This window comes from Cuculus canorus, chromosome 9, assembly GCF_017976375.1.
Source record: "Cuculus canorus isolate bCucCan1 chromosome 9, bCucCan1.pri, whole genome shotgun sequence".
In the NCBI taxonomy this organism is placed as follows: domain Eukaryota; kingdom Metazoa; phylum Chordata; class Aves; order Cuculiformes; family Cuculidae; genus Cuculus; species Cuculus canorus.
In genome coordinates this window covers 17,647,205-17,665,023 of record NC_071409.1, presented here as the reverse complement: position 1 = coordinate 17,665,023, position 17,819 = coordinate 17,647,205, and the positions used below count along the sequence as shown (strand labels likewise).

General features: G+C 41.9%; 2 protein-coding genes across 2 annotated transcripts in view; both read left to right on the top strand.

Moving 5' to 3' along the window:
* Positions 1 to 42: 42 nt before the first annotated feature.
* On the top strand, positions 43 to 4,784 carry NDUFB5 (NADH:ubiquinone oxidoreductase subunit B5). Its single transcript, XM_054074194.1, has 6 exons — positions 43 to 198; positions 727 to 815; positions 1,705 to 1,771; positions 2,512 to 2,573; positions 3,563 to 3,669; positions 4,551 to 4,784. Exons 1-6 carry the CDS (start codon positions 84 to 86, stop codon positions 4,669 to 4,671), a joined length of 561 nt encoding a protein of 186 aa, XP_053930169.1. The 5' UTR covers positions 43 to 83; the 3' UTR covers positions 4,672 to 4,784.
* A 3,324-nt stretch (positions 4,785 to 8,108) lies between these two features.
* The window catches only part of USP13 (ubiquitin specific peptidase 13), a 49,870-nt gene continuing 40,159 nt past the window's right edge, over positions 8,109 to 17,819 (top strand). Inside the window, exons 1-2 of the mRNA XM_054074188.1 lie at positions 8,109 to 8,306; positions 16,120 to 16,245. Coding sequence (XP_053930163.1) covers positions 8,169 to 8,306; positions 16,120 to 16,245 — 264 coding nt within the window. The 5' untranslated portion in view covers positions 8,109 to 8,168. The remainder of the gene's footprint in view (positions 8,307 to 16,119; positions 16,246 to 17,819) is intronic.

Here is a 17,819-nt window from a genome sequence, read left to right as displayed (position 1 = left end):
GCCCTTTTCCAAGATGGCGGTGGCCTAGCTTCACCCTACCCTACGGCGCCCCTCGCCCCGCCCTCCCCGTGCCAGTTCCAGCGATGGCGGCCATGAGCCTGCTGCTGCGGGCGGCCGCGGCCTGCGGGGCCCGGCGGGCAGCGAGCGGCGCGCCCTTCCCGCGGCTCGCAGGGACCGCCCGCCTCCCCGGCGCCCTGGGTAGGGCCCCCATGGGGGGAGCGGTGCCGGCGGGGGGCCGGGGCCGGGGTGACCTTGGGGAGAGGAGGAGGGCAGGAGGAGGGCGGCCCCAGCGGCGCTGCCCGGCCTGTGGGAGACGCGGTGGGGGGACCCGGGGGAAGGTCACGGCTCTCCCGGTCTCCTGAGGAAGCGTAGAATCATAGAAGGGTTTGGGTTCGAAGGCCTTAAAGGTCGTCTAGTTCCAAGCCCCTGCCACGGGCAGGGACACCTTTCACCAGCTCAGGCTACTCGGAGCCCCATCCAACCTGGCCTTGAACACCCCCCGGGATGGGGCAGCCACAGCTTCCCTGGGCAGCCTGGGCCAGGGCCACTCTCATAGTGAAGAATTTGTTCCTTATGCCTAGTATGAATGTGCCCCTCTCCAGTTTATTATACCCATTGTCCCTAGTGCTATCGCTACAAGCCTTTGTGAACAGGTCTCTTTTAGGCCCCTTGCAGGTACTGGAAGGTCGCTGTAATAATAACATAATCCTTTGGTTCAATTTTCAGCTCCTGTCCGACATAGCAGCGGCCATGGGAAGAAAATGTTTATTATCAAGGCAACGAGTTTTTATGATACTCGGTTTCTGAACTTGTTGGTGAGTTATATAACACATCCCTTGCAAATGGTGTAAATATGTTTTTCTCTGTTGTTTGTGTGACAGCAGCTGAAATGTGATTGGCACTATTCACATAAACAAGAGTTTCTGGTTTTCCTCCTCCAGATTTTTCTGTCACATGTTGTAAAATCAGGGCCCAATGAAGTAAAAAGATGCAAGATCAGCTAAACAGCAAAGATTGTGAGGGGTGCTTAAATCAATGCTGTAGTAGTATTCTTAATGTATGTATCTGTGTTTGTATATGCATAACCTACATGTGCTTTCCACTCTATCCTTTCTAAAATGTGTTTGGTTACTCTTCTGCAGGGTTTGCCTTCAGTTACCTACACCACTAACACCAGAGATTTAGATTTAGGAAGCCTAGCCTGAGTTTGACCTCTAAAAAGCTGGGCTTCAGGTAAAGCCTATTATAATGGGTAATGGTAAAGCTGATCCAACTCCCTTCACGTGATCAGGCTTCCTTTATCTGTCCTCCACAGTTATCAAAGCCCATAGTGGCTGTATTTATGTTGGAGGATATTGCATTGGTATTAGTGTCCCATTACAGTGAAATGCTGAAGCCAGTCATCACAAGATGCTGAGACAAGCGCTCAGGGAAAGCATTAATGTCTGCTTCTGCAGAGACTGACTGCTCCAGGAGATTGAGAGCTGAACTAATTAGGCTCAGGGACTGACACAGCATCGCTGTTTCTGTGTTGTAGTTGCTTAATTAACTCATTTTAAGCAGCACTATGCCCATATATAACATTCCTGTCTAACCTATGAATGCAAATTCAAGAATTATTGGCTGTTACATCATTTTCAGATCGATTTCATCTAAATTTTGTCAGTTTCCCATACCTTCTTTTACTTTTTATCCCCTATACAGAGATTCTATGTATTTCTGACAGGCATACCAGTGGCACTGTTCATAACATACGTCAACATCTTTATTGGTGAGTGCTCTGTCATGACTAACCTAAGTACAGTCAAAATCCTTTAATGGCAACTAAGCATGCGGGATAGGAGAGAGAGATCTTTTAAGGCTTGCTCTTTGGAAGACCATGATACAGGCCTAACAGTTACGGTAATATTTTGTAAGTACACAGAAGATGTTCATAGTATTTTTCTGTAGTTGTTGATTTTTTTAATAAGCTTTCCATGCTTTTTAAAATGGAAAAATTCCAGCTTCTGACAGTTTTTCAAAACATCAGTGAGGTTCAGCAAATAGTTCCTCTGTATTCAAGTGAGTCTTTATTGTCTTGATTTACATAGTGTGCTAAGAAGGCTGCATGCACTGCAACTGTCACTTTTTATCTAGCAAAAAAGCCAAAATTCTGCTTGACAATAATTGTTTTAAATCTACTATCGTAATAATATGGAATTCATTTAATAGAGAAAACAGGTAAGATCTATGCTTTCAGCTCACATACTTCAAAGAGCATTTCTGTGGACTTAAGTTTAGTTATATTTTCTGTATAGCTGCTAACTTCACCCTTTTGTCATGTGGCTTAAAATCTACGAGCAGTGTGAAGCGCCTGGAAAAATTACAAGTCTAAATTTTCTGATGAGCTCATATTGAGGGATTAAGTGTGAAATAACAATCTCTCATTAATGTGAAAGACAGAATATAAGGTACTAAAAACAAAAATAAAAGTACTTCAATTAAATATTCCTCCCTTTCTTTCCTTTTCAGGTGAGGCTGAACTTGCAGAGATTCCCGAAGGTTATATACCAGACTACTGGGAATACTACAAAGTGAGTGTGAAAGGGCGGGATGTTATGGGCAGCCTTCCTCTTAATACTAGTTTTGGGAGTAAAATGTGTGGGGAATGATACTGAGGAGGGCCATATCCCTGCCACTGGTACCAGTGTAGTGAAACTCAAATTATGCAATTATGATTTTAGTAAACTTGCTTTTTTCAACTTAATGGAACATGTGTGTTGCTGTAGGAAATGCTTATTGATGCAAGTAGATGCAAACGATCTCTAACTTTATGCATGTAAACTGCTGAAGCTGCATGCCAAGAATTCTTTTTTAATATTCCTAACCAGTAAGAAGTCTTCTGTTCTCTTTATTCTTAACATACAGTTTTTGCCTTTGTTTCTTGCTCTGGAACTATGATATCTTAAGATACTTGAGTTTAAAGTGACATTACTTGCTTTAGTATCGTTGGCTAGTGTTGTTTTGAAGTCCAATGTCATGCATGCTTTTATATCTAGAATTGAAGATTTCATTTCATTGTATTTTCTTAAAATTGGTCCCTGGCTTCTTTCTGCAAGCACTTTTTCATTTTTTATAGGAAGTAATTGAATTCAATACTATGACAACTGTTTCAACTCATTTAGAGTTTTGTTCCTACTGAAATGACCTCTATGTGAAAGCAAAACTTTAAATGTAACTGATTACAGTGAGAGACTTGGAGTCCATTTCTGTGATTACACTGGCAGTTGAAGGAACTTTATTTCAACAGAAAAAAAAGAAATCACATCTCTCATTCACTTTGAATTTTGCTATAGAATAGTCATCTGCAGGTTATCTTGGCATTAAAAGTGGCAAGACGAAATACAGCTTTTTAGGGTTCTGATCTTACAAAATGTCTTCAACTTCACAATTATGGTTTGAATGGCAGCACCTGTAGTGTTGATGGCATGTTTTCAGGACTGGGAACATGAAGTATCATTTAGTTATGATGACGTTTCTACTTGGAAATTTCATGAATAATCTCTGCTTTTGTATTTTCTAGCACCCTATAAGTCGCTGGATAGCTCGTTACCTCCTTGACCCCCCTGAGAAGGAGTATGAGAAACAGATGGCTTTGCTTGATGCTGAAGCGAAGAAAACTGAACTGAGGCATGTTATGTAGTTGATGTGTTTTAAAATACCAATACATACTCTAGTTGACTGTTTTATTTTGGTTAACGTGTGGTGTTGGATGCTGACATAGCATCTTTACTCATGTATCACTTGACCCCAAGTGCTTGCTGCACTGGCTGGTGCCAACCTGGAAGTTACAGTATTTCTAGTCCATGCCTTCTCAGCATTGATATTACCAGAGGTGGAATGATCCATGGGCAGTTTTGTAAAATAACAGTGTCCCTTCAAAACAGTTTGTATAATAAAGGCATAGCTGTGTCTTCCTGACTCACGAAATGAATAGCTTTTTGCTTCTGTTAATCCTCATAGCGTAACTGAGTAGCTGAATGACAGTTTACAGGACTGGTCATGTTCCTTGTTGCTGCTGAAAATCTTGTGGGCAGCAGTGGCATTGTTGCACCAAGCTTATTCTACGTTTGCTCAGAGTTAACTGTGGTGGTAGAAGAAAGTCTGAGTTCCATGAATTGTTGCTGTTGGGACCAAGATGGCATAGCTCCTTCTACTATCCCGTTTCCTTCTGATTTTCTTGCTTTAATTTATTTTTATTTGAAAGGTGTAACAAAGCTGTCTAACCCCTTCCTAAGCAAGAACCTGTGACAGAACTCCCACAAGTATTTTTATTACTGTTTTGTGAGATGACTTGCTGAGAAGAAATTGAAGTAGAAGGATGTAATAGGTCATGTTTTAATTGAACCCTTCATATTTTGGTATTAGCTGTGCTTTGGTAGTATTTATAAACCATAAACTCGTAAACTCATTGCTGTTGTTAGTATATTCTGATGTTAAACACTAATACATGTACGATCAAAACTGATAAACTTCATGTTGAGCGTGCCTGTTGCTCTTTTGTTTTTTAGGCTGATGGAGTTGGAGGCACGCAGACTGATGAGACACAGGGGAGACGGACCTTGGTATCATTATGAAACACCTGATAAAAATCTTGTTGACAATTCTATGAAATCCACACCTGACAATTAAACAATTTTAAGACAGTATGTGTGGTCTTAAATGCATACTGACAAATTGTGACTGAGCTATGTAATATACATCCTGCTGTTCACTGACAGCAGTGAATAAAAATAAACAATGTTTGTGTTGAATCTGGTAATTTCAGAGAAACTGTGGCAGTTAAGCTCGTATAACTGTTCACGTTGATAGTCAGAGAAAATGCCTAATGTCAGCTGACAATTACTCCTTTTCTCCAGAGCATTAATGTAGATTGGGGTTTTTGACCTAATACATGTGAAACAAGTTGGCAATATTAGTCTTTGTTGTGTGATTTCTATTATTTAACATTGTTAATTAAAGCTATGGGAAACTGTAAGGCTTTTTTTCTTTCACGATGCCTTGTGACAGATAATTTGTGGAAGATGACCTAAGAAAAATAACATTCAGGGCTTTGGAATATTAGGATTATATCTACCACTTTAGAAAAATATTTTCTTTTTCATTACTTGTAGTCAAGCTTACCTTTTACTATTTTTTCCCAACTTGCATATTGTTCAACATCTGCTGTCATTTTCTTTGCATTATCCAAAATGTTTGTCTCTAGATATCTGCTAATACCCTTCATCCCTGATAGTGTCAGTCATGCTGCTTCTTCATTAGTTTTGTTGCCAGTTTTAAAACTTTTCCTCCAATTTATGCTTGTCTGCTCTTTCATTTTCTTTAGTCTTGCCTTCTAGTCTGTGTCTAGGAAAGACTTGTTAAAGACATTACAAAAAAAAAAATCCCCAAATAAAACCAACACCCCCCACCCACCGCCCCCCCAAGAAGAACCCTGATGGAATTCTGTGCATCTTTCAGAACTGGACACTTCTCTGTGTACACCATCCAAATCAGTGATCCTCTGATCTAAAGACAGAGGGTAGTCTTTAAAATTAATTTTAACAAGGCTTTGATTGTATTACCTCAGATATCACCTGTGTTTTCAGAAGGCAGAATTACGACAGAAGTGCTTCCCTACACGTTACACCTATGACTATCTGCACTGTCAGATGTAGAAGTAGAAAACAAAAGAAAAGTTCTTAAAAATTAGAAGTGTGGTGCATATAAATTCAAGTTTCAGTGATTTTTAGCAGTTTTTAAAGCCTGAGTCTTTCATGTACTCTTGAAATACCCCTGTAGTTCCTAGGCTGAAATCTATGTTCTGTCATGTAAAACTCCTGAGAAGGAAGGACATAACTGGACAAATATTTAGTATTTTCCTAGTAACTGCTGTATATCTAACATTTTTAGCAATATATTCAAATTATTGATACTGTTAGCTTTCTACTCCCTGGAACAAACTTAGTAAGATAAACAAGGGAAAAACAGGGAACTGCTTATTGAAGTTGTTATGAAAGGATGGTTAGGATGTCTGAAGGTTAACATTAGTTAAAGGGATTTATGGCTTACTGCTGGGTGAACAGATACCATCTTCTGCCAGGTGATTACACAACTTTGAGTATATAAAAATGTAAGCCCTGAGAGCAAAATCTCAAGATGAAAACTCCAAACTTTATGCTCTCAATGCATTTAGCATAGAGAGGCCACTTAAGCGATTTTGGAAATGAAAAGGGTAAACCTTTATGGCAATGTTTAGAATAACTCAAAGGCTGCTTTTCCAGGGTGAACTAGAATTAAAAGAGCAAACCAAAAGAGTTTATATTTAAAAGTCAAGTGTTATATTAAAAGCCAATGTGCCATCTAACTGTAATTGACCAAGAACAACTTAAGAAGTACCTAAGGCAAATCAAGTTGCACCTGAGGGCACCCACCCAGCCTTGCTGTGCGTTTTCAGGATCTTGGGGCTATTCACCATTTCTGACGGATGGAATGCAGAGGGTTCTCTCTGTGGCAGCCCTTTACCACTAGAGGGATGTGCTTGCTCAGTTTCTACCTGTCATGGTACCCCGCCACCGTTTTTAAGTCCCTCAAGAGAGCGATGGAAAGTGCCTCATACAGTTTATGAGCCTAAACTATCTGTCCATATCCAACATTACCACTCTTATTCAGGGAAGTAAGCCCAAGTCCTTTAATAACTATGATCATCTTGTGGTTTCAAACTATTAAAACACATACGTTTCTCTGTTTACGTTAAGCAATGTTGCACAGCCTATTTTAAGCAAAGACTGCCTTGCTTGCTGTTTTCCTAGCACTGCCAAACATTAGAAAGGCTCTCATTGATTTTGTATCAGCGCTTTAACTTGTCCTTTTTGTTTGAGTCTGTCTTTCAGGTTAGACGGCTTTCGTCTGATCTTGTAGTTCTCATTGTTTATAAATGCTGAGTTAATCATAAGAGAAGCCATTAAAAAAGCACAAAGCCTTCGTAGGTGAAATAAATCTGCTTAGTGAACCTCTATTAATTTGTGGTTTTTATCTAGCACTCAACAATGCTCACGAGTTTTTGATGTAATGTCTGTTCTTAATTAAGTCTAAGGCCGTTCCGTTGACATTGTATTCTGTCCTTGGTATTTCACGGTGTTCCCAACACTTGATTTTTTTTTTGCTTAGAAAAACTGCTGAGAACAGACTGCCCTGGTCTGCTCACTCCGTTTCTTCTTGCTGGATACAAACTCATTTTTCAATTCTGTTCTTGATTGAGGTTTTACTAGAATCACCTTTTGAAACTGAATTTTTGAGGTAAGAGGTGGTTCTAGCGATGGTTGCATCACCTGCTTGGAAGTGATGGAGGAATCCTTGGATATAACGTGAACTGTAGGTGGAAGGCTATTGGTCTGCATTACTCATTATTATTCATTTTAAATGGGTCAGTTATTTCTTTAATAACTGAAGGTGTTCTTGGGCGCTGGCGGAGGCTGCCCAGGGAGGTGGTTGAGTCACCGTCCCTGGAAGGGTTTAGAAGATGGGTAGATGAGGTGCTTGGGGCATGATTTAGTAGCAGACAGGTGCGGCTGGAGCCGAGATCTCTAAGGTCTTTTCCAGCCTAATGATTCTACGATTCTATGTCAAACCTTAACCCTGTTGCTGTCAGGCACACGCAATAGTTATCAGATATTGCTTGGGAAAAAAGAATTTTTCAATGTTTTTCGTCACTTCACTCTATTCCTCCTCTCCCTAAGAGCATCCTTTCCAACCAAAACCAGGGAAACACAGCGAACGGCCAAAAAAAAAAGCGTCATTTTAAGGTAACGGAGCCCTCCCTTGAGAGAGGGTCTCCGGGTCTGGCTGCACGCACGGCAGCTCAGGGCTGTGCGAGGCTCCCCGGGGCACCTCCGGCCGGGCACCCCCGCTCCGCTGGCCCCGCAGGACCCGGGCAGGCGCTCCCGGCGGCTCCGAACACCGCCCCGGGACCCGCAGGCACCTCCCTCGCCGGGACCCCCGCGAGCCGCCGCCGCAGCTGGTGCCGCTCCCGCTGCCATTGGATTAAAAATAGCATCTTCCCTCCCCTCTCCTCCTCCTCCTCCTCCCCCTCCCCCCTTCCCCGGCTGCCCTGGGCTCCGTCGCCCTGTGCTCGGCCGCGGGGAGCGAGCATGCAGCGGGGCGGCGGCGCGCACGTGGCCGCGGGGGACCTGGGCGAGCTGCTGGTCCCCTACATGCCCACCATCCGCGTGCCCAAGTCGGGGGACCGCGTCTACAAGGCGGAGTGCGCCTTCTCCTACGACTCGCCCGTGAGTGCAGCGCGGCCGCTCCCCGCCCGCAAACCCGCCCCTCCCGCACCCCTTCCCCCGAGCCTTCAGCATCCCATCCCATCCCATCGCATCACCACCCCTCTCCATCGCACCCCGTCCCTCCTCCGTCCGCCGCGGGGTCCCGGCGGGGGGAGCTGCCCCGCACCGCCGCCCCCGCTGTCCCGCTGCTCCCTGCGGTTTGCTCCTTTCTCTGCTGACGGCGGCCCGAAGCGGTTTGTTAAGGCTCGGGGGTCTGGGAGGCTCCTGCCTCGTGCGAGATGGGCTCGGGCTCTTCCAGCTCCAGAGGGGTTTAGGGAAGGCTCCTGCCTGCTGGGAGATGGGGTCTGGCTCTCCCAGTCTGAGGGACTTTGGGAAAGGCTCCTGCCCCTTGGAAGATGGGCTCTGGCTCTCCCAGGTCCTCCTCATTTTCGCTCCCACGCCGCCGTGGTGGAAAGGGAGCAGTAGCTGCCTGTCTCGTTTGTGTATTTTGGCTAGCGGATGCCAATCGTTTTGCTTTCCTGCTGTCTCGGTGCTCCTTCTCCTATTTAACATCTTCAGAGAAAGCCTTTACTTTCCAGGCTATCAGTGAAAGTCTCCCTTGAAAGACTTTCTCTGCCACGGTTTCAGTTCTGTCGCTGGACTTCAATGAAGTCCCCTCTAGCTTGTTTAGTTTGCTGTTAAATGAATGTTTGACGAGCAGTAGACTTCCCACGGCATTACAGCTGTCTTGCGAAACATCCACAAGCTCCGCAGATTTTGTGTTACGCGGCAGATTTGGGGCCTAACTCGTTTTGAACTTCGCTGGTAGTCCTGGAAGGCTTCCTGAGTGGTAATGGTTGATGCTTGGTAAGAAACAGGTGCTTAGAAAGTATGCTTTTTAAAAGGAGCTGAAATTCTATTACAAGTTGCTTCTCTCTCTGAAACTGAGGCTTCCTAGAGGTGATTGAGCACTATTTATTGATGTTAAAGTCAGTGGCAGCAATCAAAAGGAAGGTCAGGGTTTACTTTACAGAATATTTAATGAAAGATACCTTTTGGACAGATTTTTTTAATCTTTTTTTTCCCCTGTCTTTGATAATTCCTTCTAATACAGAAAATCAGAATTAGTTTTAAAGGTGACTCAGCTGTCTGTTGTTCGTCATGTCTTGTTGAACAGAGGTTATTTTTACCCACACTCTTCAGATCTCAAGTGTCACCCAGCAGCCCTGGCTGTAGTGGAAGGCGGTCTGATTAAAACTGCCAAATCAGAGTCTACTGCAGAGGTGCTAATTGCATTATATACTTAATAAGGGATTTTGGGGGGAAAACCCAACTCACCACAATCTTTCCTTCAAATTTCTGTTTGAGAAAACATGTGGTTCACGCTTATGGTTTATAATAAGTTTCTGTTAACCCCTAAGAAGGGATATGAAATACTGCTACGAATTAAAAACAACCAATCACCGCTCGCCTCCCAACAACCCTCAAATAAACACAGCTGAAGCTGTTATAGCAAAAGAATATGTTTGAACAAAACAAAGCATTTGAGCAAAACTTAAATTAACTGAACATAAACTATGTATAAAAGTATAAAAAACAGTTGGAATTGCCATGTATGTGTTTTTTTCCCAAAATGTTTTGTCCTTTTGACTTTATTGGGAAGAGATTTCAGATTTTGGAAAATTTCGCCCTTTGTTAAAGATTTTGTTTAAATTGTGTGATGGGCATTCACGGGGCACACGGCTTGACAGAACCTGTGTGGTAGCAGTAGAAATAAAGCTAGTCTCAGTTTCTATTTTATTCCATAGCTTTTCAGCCCATACCACCCCTTCGTTTAGCTGAGCGAAAGAGTTGTCTCAGATTTTTACTTTTTATTTCCATATAATCTGACAGATACTTGCATATTGTTTCTAAGGTGACGATTTTAAAGGGAAAAGGTGGGCTTTCTTGGGCAAAACACCGTCACTTACAATTTGAAACTAGCAAAGCTGTGTTTTTTACAGTCTTTCATTGAGATGGAAAGTGAAAGGATACAGGCAAGTTGCTGCCTTGTCTAAAGGGAGATGTTTATCTCTGTATGCTTTGTATTAGGTTAATTTAGTGACTTATGTTCTTAGGTTAGCTATGTATAAGCTAACCCAGCCTCTTCCTATTGCCCTCTCTGCCTCTTTTTGAAAGAATATACATATATTGTTTTTTTTTTTTTTCTTATAATAGTAAAGCAAACAGTCAGTGTTAAAAATCATGCTCTTCATTTTATTATCCATGATAAAACTTCAGATTACATTTTTGTTGGGGGAGGCATTTTCTCTTATAAGCTTATTTCTTGGTATTTTTTTCACATGTTCTAATTTTTCCATTTCACTCCTTGTCACAGTTCTGACTTCAGCACTTCTCTGTTTTGAGTCAACTCAATGCAAGCTATTTTGTTCTGTAACTTTTCTTCATGTTTTCTACCAGATCTTATTTCGGTAGTTTCTTTCATTAACACTGTAAGGCTGTCTCTCAAGCTTTACTCTTCTTTATTTAAAAGAAGTAAACATCATAGTATAGAATGGTTTGGGTTTGAAGGGACCTTAAAGATCATCTGATTCCACCCCCCCCGAGTATTTGTCTGTATCTTTTAAAGTTAAATACCCAGTCACACAGCAGCTCTATATTCAGATTTCTTTAGCTATACCAATTGCATATTATTACTTTCCCAGTAAGGAAGTGTGGTGAATTCTAAACTGCAGTAACACCCGTCAGACCTGTCAGTATTAGGATGTATTATTGTTATAGAGAAAGATTCCACAGCGTTTTTGAAAAGGACCAAGAATGGTGGGATAGTCAAACCCAGAGCTGTTTGTGTCAGGGAATGCCAAAGGAGGCACTGGGTGTAAGTGGCTCCATATTTCGCATCCAGTTGTACGAAGTTTAACAGGACAGTGAGACCTGGCTTTTGAATGCGTGTTTGTCGCTCTGTCAGTTGTGTCCTCTTGTGTGGATTTGAGCGGTGTAGTGTCACTGAAGATCCTATGTTCTGGTGGTTACAGGCTGCTTCACTGTTCTCAGAACTGGTTGACTCACTGTTCCCTTCCCCTGGGTTTTAAACCTAACTTCCCTGGGTGCAGATCTGAAAACAATGGCACCTCTGTGCTACAAGGAGAGTCATGAGTTGAGAGATTTCAGAAGTGTGAGCATAGGGGAAGTACAAGTGGGTATTCGGTGTATTCGGTGTATTTCTTCCATGTTGGTTAAATGTAGCATGATCTTGTCAGAAAGGTAGTATTGTTACAAAAACTACTAAACAGGTGAGAAACTCATCCATAGATTTGGCCTGTTTCCAACAGAACATACTAGGGTTAGTTTCCAGGAAATTCATCAGAAACAGGAGGTGAATTCTATGTGCTTAAGAGCCCTAGTGACACTTTTCAGTTACTTTGTCTCATAAGATTAGAAAATATGCCTTTTTATGGCTTTCCTGGGATTTTTTTTTTTTTGGTGGTTTCTAGGAAAACTGTGTTTCTCTGATGAGGGCTTCTACTCCAGTTAGCAGTTCTGTTCTTTATATGGGAATTGAGAAGGGGGGGAATGCCGCCTACAAAAGAGAAGTGTGCAGCCTCCTGTCGAGTACTGCTCCCTGCAGTGACTGGCCCAGATGCTATGGTAGCCTACTGCTTCCCTGTGTTTTAGCTGGTGATGAAGTCCTGTACCTCTTATTATTCAGCTCTGATGCACAGTCCCTCCTGGTCACCGTTTTTCTATATCTGTGCCACTGTGATGTAGGTTTCTTCTCTCCTGTTTCATCTGCTGTGACCGCTCTTCATCTTTTGGCAGATGAACTTGACTTTGTTCAGTAGAACTCAGGAGGGAAAAAGATTCCATTTCTATAGTTTTTTGTCCTCTTATATAAAGGTATAGCACTCAGCTGGAAATTCCACCTTTTAATGGGATCCTTGTCTCAAAGACCTCTGATCATTTTAGATGAGACACACCTGAGGGAGAGGCAACTGCTCAGAAAGAGATACGAACTGGAGTATGAGAAAGGCTTACGTAGAGTCTATGCATGTTGTTGATGGATGTGCTCTAAAGCCTTCCCCGCGAAGGGACTTGGGTACAGCAACAGCGGAGGTTGAAAGTCTGACACAGTGACAGGGCCAAGCGGTCTGGTTCTGTAGATTGCAAGACTGTGTTTGAGCAGCTTAAAGCTTGGCTTCACTTTGCTGGAAAACCTTGTTGCTGACAAGAGCTTCCTTTGAGAATCTTGCTGACTTAGTTTTTGTGGTTCAGGGACTCTAGTGGTTGCGTTAGGACAATTCCCAAAGGCTAAACTGTGCTTATGCTTGTCTGTTTAATAGACATACGGTCAAGACTGAAATCTTTGAGAGTTTGCAGTATGTAATGGCTATCAGCAACTTTAGAACTGCATAAAACTTTCTAGAAATAAGCGTCTCCTATCTGACTGTTCCTTTGGTCAGTATTCCCTGAAGAAAAGTTGCTGGGGCCACTGGCTGGGAGGTATCTTGCTCCTGTTGATGGGACAAGAGTGGCAGTGAGGAAACAAATAAGAATGCTGAATATACCAAGAAAAATCAAATACTCTAGACAAAAGATTTTGTAAAATGGCCTCTAGATTATTGAGGCATTGATTTGCTTGGTGGTGGGTGATCACCTGAAAAATCAAAGTGGTGTAGTACTGTTGCATCGCGGAAGATATCAAAGCTGTCTAATGGGCGTTTCCCTGGCTAGGAGTGCCCCAGAGCACTAAGGTTACCTAAGTGGTCTTCTAAAGCTGAAGGATGGTAAAATCAGTAAAGGTTGTACCTGCAGTGGCTCACAAATGAGAAATAACTATGCAGGTCTGAAGAACTACCAATGTGCGTTGTGCATTACTGTGAATTTGATCTAAATTTGGATCTTACTTGCCTTTCTGTCTATATCCACGACTGACCAAATTTCAGTTGTCCCGTTGTCCAAAGTAATCACAGAATCATAGAATGATTTGAGTTGGAAGAGACTTTGTCCAGTTCCACTCCCCCCGCCACAGGCAGGGACACTTTGCACTAGACCAGCTTCCCGAGAGCCTTATCCAGCCTGGCCTTGAACACCTCCAGGGATGGGGCATCCAGAACTTCTCTGGGCAACCTCTTCCAGTGCCTCACCATCCTCACAATAAAAAATTGCTTCTTGATATCTAATCTGGAAATGTCCATTAGTTGGCATTTACCCCATAACATGGAGGATTTTGAACTGTTATGTATTTGCTGTTATAACTTTATCTGGTTGTTCACATAACATCAGCACCTCAGAGTCCTGGTAAGTTTTTTTTTATTTCAGTGACATGAACTTTCTTCAAGCTGTTCAGTATTTTCCGTGTTGCTGTTACAAAGTGTGATAAAATAGTAAATATTTATTGTGGTCTTTGGTTCTCACTTGCCTTTTTCTTTCTTAATGGAGAGCTGGGGAAGGATTTCTTTTGCATTTGAAGCTAACAGTCCAGTTATTAGAAGCCCTGCCCTTTATTTCCTGCTGCCAGATAATTCATCCTTTCTTTTTCTGCCTGACCCAGTTTTTCTTTTCCCATCTCTCTCATCTTTGAGCAGTTCATGGCTCCCCTTCACTGCTTCTGTGTGTTTTCACATCAATACCTTGTGTATGTCTGTGTCCTGTTTCCTTTTTTTCTCATTCTTTGGTTTTCCCACTCCTCCTCTTTACCAGATATCCAATTTGGCCACTACTTATTTTTCATTTTCTGCTTTATTTTTGTCACCATTGCTTTTTTGTCACCTTTGGGTGACAAGAAAAGACAAGCTGTCTGCATGGCAGAATTCTGCCAGTGTTCATACCCATATTCCTTTTGAATGTGGCTGGATATATTCCTGGCCTTGAGCACATGTTTTTTTTAGCTGATGAACAAAGTTTTTATTGTTTATATTTGTTTATGGAGACTTTTGAAGACATGAGGTGCCGTTTTACTCTCTTCTTTGATACCTATGTTAGCAAGTTTTACCATCGTTCCAGTGGATCTAAAGCAAATACCTGTGTAGTAGACATTGTGCCCAAGGCTGTAACTGATTGCTGCGTTCATAGATCACCACAGCAATTGTGGTTTTACAAAGTCATTGTCTGAGACACCTCAGGAGTTGAAATTGCTAAACCCTAGATTCCCCTGAGGGATTTAAATGGTTAGAGGTGGGCGTTGGTAATGGGATACAGGTCATGAGTTCAAATCCCGGTCAGGTTAGTAGTGTTTAAAAGCTTTTAGTGTCTGGTGCCGCGAGTATCTGTGAAGTGAGGTGGTGATCGCTCACTGAGTCCTTGTGGCCTGGCATTTGTATTTGCCGGATCTCTCATCTACCAGCTTCCTTGCTCTTCCTCAGGTGTGTGAGGAAGTAATTCGGTCACGTTTCAGCTCTCTTTCACTGTGAGTTACCTGTGTAATTGCTGTGACCTTTTAGGCTTTTGAACAGTATGTCCGCTTCTTTCCAAGATGTGTGAGAGAAGTCTGCCTGTGTTCTCCAGGAGAAATAACTGTTTTGTTAGTAACCACAACTAACTAACTCAGATGCTACTTTTAGCTCATATACTGAAAGTGTCAGATTGTTGTCATAGGCTGCTTATCAGAAACAGTTCAGTGGTTTCTTGGATTCTTTCCAGAAGAAGAGAGAATGATCTCCAAGAAAACAAATGTGTCAACAAAGTTCTTGAGACCGTAGAGTGACAAAACTGTATATTTTTGTTTAGTCTGAGTACCTACAGGATCCTCTTGCAGTGGACACGTCCATGACTTTCTTGCAGAAGGAGATAATGCAAAATGATTTGGAATACAGGGTATAAGAGCAGACAACGAAGGTATAATGGATCTTGAAGTACATAAATCTGGGAAGGAGTAGGGAAATTAAAATAAATGTAATAGGTTTTAAACACAATTTTATTTTATGAATATTTAGAATACCAGGTGTAGAGTTTTCTTTTAACCACTTAATTACTTTTGAGCACAATTGTAGATATCAGCCCTGTTCTCAAGGCTGTGGATATTTCAGATTCAAAGGAGCTGCATTGTTTGTTTTATGTTTTAATGGCATCTTGGATAGGGATTTCGTGGTTCAGAAATGAGATGGCTAAATAGTGTTTACTCTGCAGAGACAGTCATTGTGATATCTAGATGCTGAAAGACTGACTTTATGGTATACGTTAAGTGTGAATGGCAGATAGTCTCAACCCTTGCTTTACACTGCATATTTGAAAATGTTCAAAGCATTGAGCTGCCTGTCAATCAGCACCCCCAGGTCCTGCTCTGCCAGGCAGCTTTCCAGCCCCTCTTCCCCAAGCCAATTTTCTTAGCCTGTTGTAAGATCACTTGAGATCTGTTCTTCTCAGACAAGATTGTGATCAACAGTACGCATGGCTGAATCCTTGGACCATCAGCGTTGCCATGCTTCTAATATTGAATGTTGTTCCTGCAATCAAATGGCCAGGTTCTTTTATTTCAAGCAAATGTCTGTGCTTAATTATTTCAGTGCTTTACAAATTTCTGCACCTACAGATCTTTGTGGATTTGGCACTCAAGCGGAATTTTTCATGACTAACTTCTAGATCTCCAATTTGGACACTTGCTAATCTTTAGTTGTGAAGTAACCTGTTTCAATGAGTTTCCGTAGACTGTGATTTGATGTGTAAGTTTCATAGAGAACTGATAATGTAAACACTGTAGTGTTCTATGAAAGCTGAGTTTTAAGTGCTTGCTTGATAAGAGAAAGGGTTGACAATTCTTTGTTTTTTCTACTTGTTGAGTCCTTTCTATCTCCTTCAGTTACTTCTGTGCTGTAACTATTTGTATCATTCTTTTTAGGATTCAGAAGGAGGTCTCTACGTGTGCATGAACACATTTCTGGGATTTGGAAGGGAACACATTGAAAGGCATTACCGGAAAACAGGACAGTGTGTATATTTGCATCTGAAGCGACGTGCAACAGAGGTGAGACTTGTGCCTTCCCAACTAACTACGCCAGCATTTCTTGGGTCTCTTGTGCTCATTTAGACAACATATTTCAGACATAGACTAAATCTTGAATGATGGAAATGAACATGTTCAGATTTGGGGCTCGATATCAAATTCAGGTGCTTGGATTCCAACTAATCCCATAGCTTCAGTTCCGAGTTGAATTAGAAGCCCTGAAGAGTCATATCTCAAAGGCAGCTTGTTGCCTGACTTCCACTGCTCTTTTTTCACTACATGCTTCTGTGTATCACATACATATTGTCTGCATATTATACGCATACTGTAGGTAGCTAAATACTTTTCTGAATGCTGCCTTTAAGTGTAAAATTACTGATTTTGGCTCAGACTTGGCTGGAAGTGTCTGAGATTTTTTTTTAATGTAAGGTTTCAACTCGGGGTGGCAGGATGACCTTTCATCCTAAGATTTCTGTTCAATTAAATCATAAACACTAATCCTGGCCTGGGATCTAAAATTTAGCTTAAATTAATGTTGATTCTAGAGCCACACACACTGACCTCATTCGGTCTTGCACACTCCCCCCAACACGTGTGGATGTGTACGTACAAAACTCATGTTCACTGTTCTTCTGTAATGTCACTGCATATGAATAGCAATTTATAACCTATGCTTTTTATAACATCTCTCCGAGTATGGTTTGTCTGGCATCTTTAAAGGGCTGTTAATGACTTCTGACCTGAGCTTTATGGAAGGTACTGTGTTTGCTTACAGCTCACTCTCCCATAAGCTCTGTCTTTTTTGGCAAGTTAGAGGGCCTAAAATAGCTGCTTGGAGCAGGACAGAATACTTCACGTTTCTCATTCTACAGCAATGTTTCCCCTGGGTGATGAAGGCTCCAAGTTATGTGAAGTGCTCTGACCCCTTATTTTATTTCCAGTAGATGACTACTCATATTTTGTCAGAGTTATAGTGAGGAGGATTGCCTATCTCCCAGGTTGAAATAGTTAATGATGTTTGTTATACTTGAGAATTGTCTTTCCTTGCAAGGGTGATAGCAACATTTTCCTTCACACTGTTAACTGAGTTTTTGGAGAGCCTTGTCCAGTTTTAGCAAGAGTCCTTCTGAGTGAATTTAACACTCCTGAAAGATGATATCTAGGACTAGAGACAGGTGGGCAGAAATCTTGTCAGCTTTCCTTGAATATAACTTTCTTCTAGCATGTGACCTGGGAATTTTCAATATTAAGGTAAACTGAGGTTAAAATGAGGCCTCAGAAAATCCTTTCCTGGATAAAGATTAGATTGAGGAGTCCAAAGGAAGAAACAAATATGCCGACTTGTTGTTTGGTGTTGTGTACCCCTTCAATTGAACTAGTTCAGTGATTCCTGTTTTTCTCCTTGTGAATCATCATGTAGCAGAAGAGCCTGGTATCTGTGTTGGTGGTGACGCACTGATGCTCTGGGTCATGTGGTAGGAAACGGTGTTTGACAATACAGTACAGGTGATGATTGTGTTTTCTAACATGGCTCATAGATAGGATTCCTCATACATTAACTGTAGATTTTGTTTACCATGACTTTTAGCTTCTTA

Coding starts and splice junctions, on each gene's coding strand:
- NDUFB5 (XM_054074194.1), top strand. CDS start 84: ATGGCGGCCATGAGCCTGCTGCTGCGGGCGGCCGCGGCCTGCGGGGCC. Junction 1,772..2,511: donor ATACGTCAACATCTTTATTG/GTGAGTGCTCTG, acceptor TTTCCTTTTCAG/GTGAGGCTGAACTTGCAGAG. Junction 2,574..3,562: donor ACTACTGGGAATACTACAAA/GTGAGTGTGAAA, acceptor TGTATTTTCTAG/CACCCTATAAGTCGCTGGAT.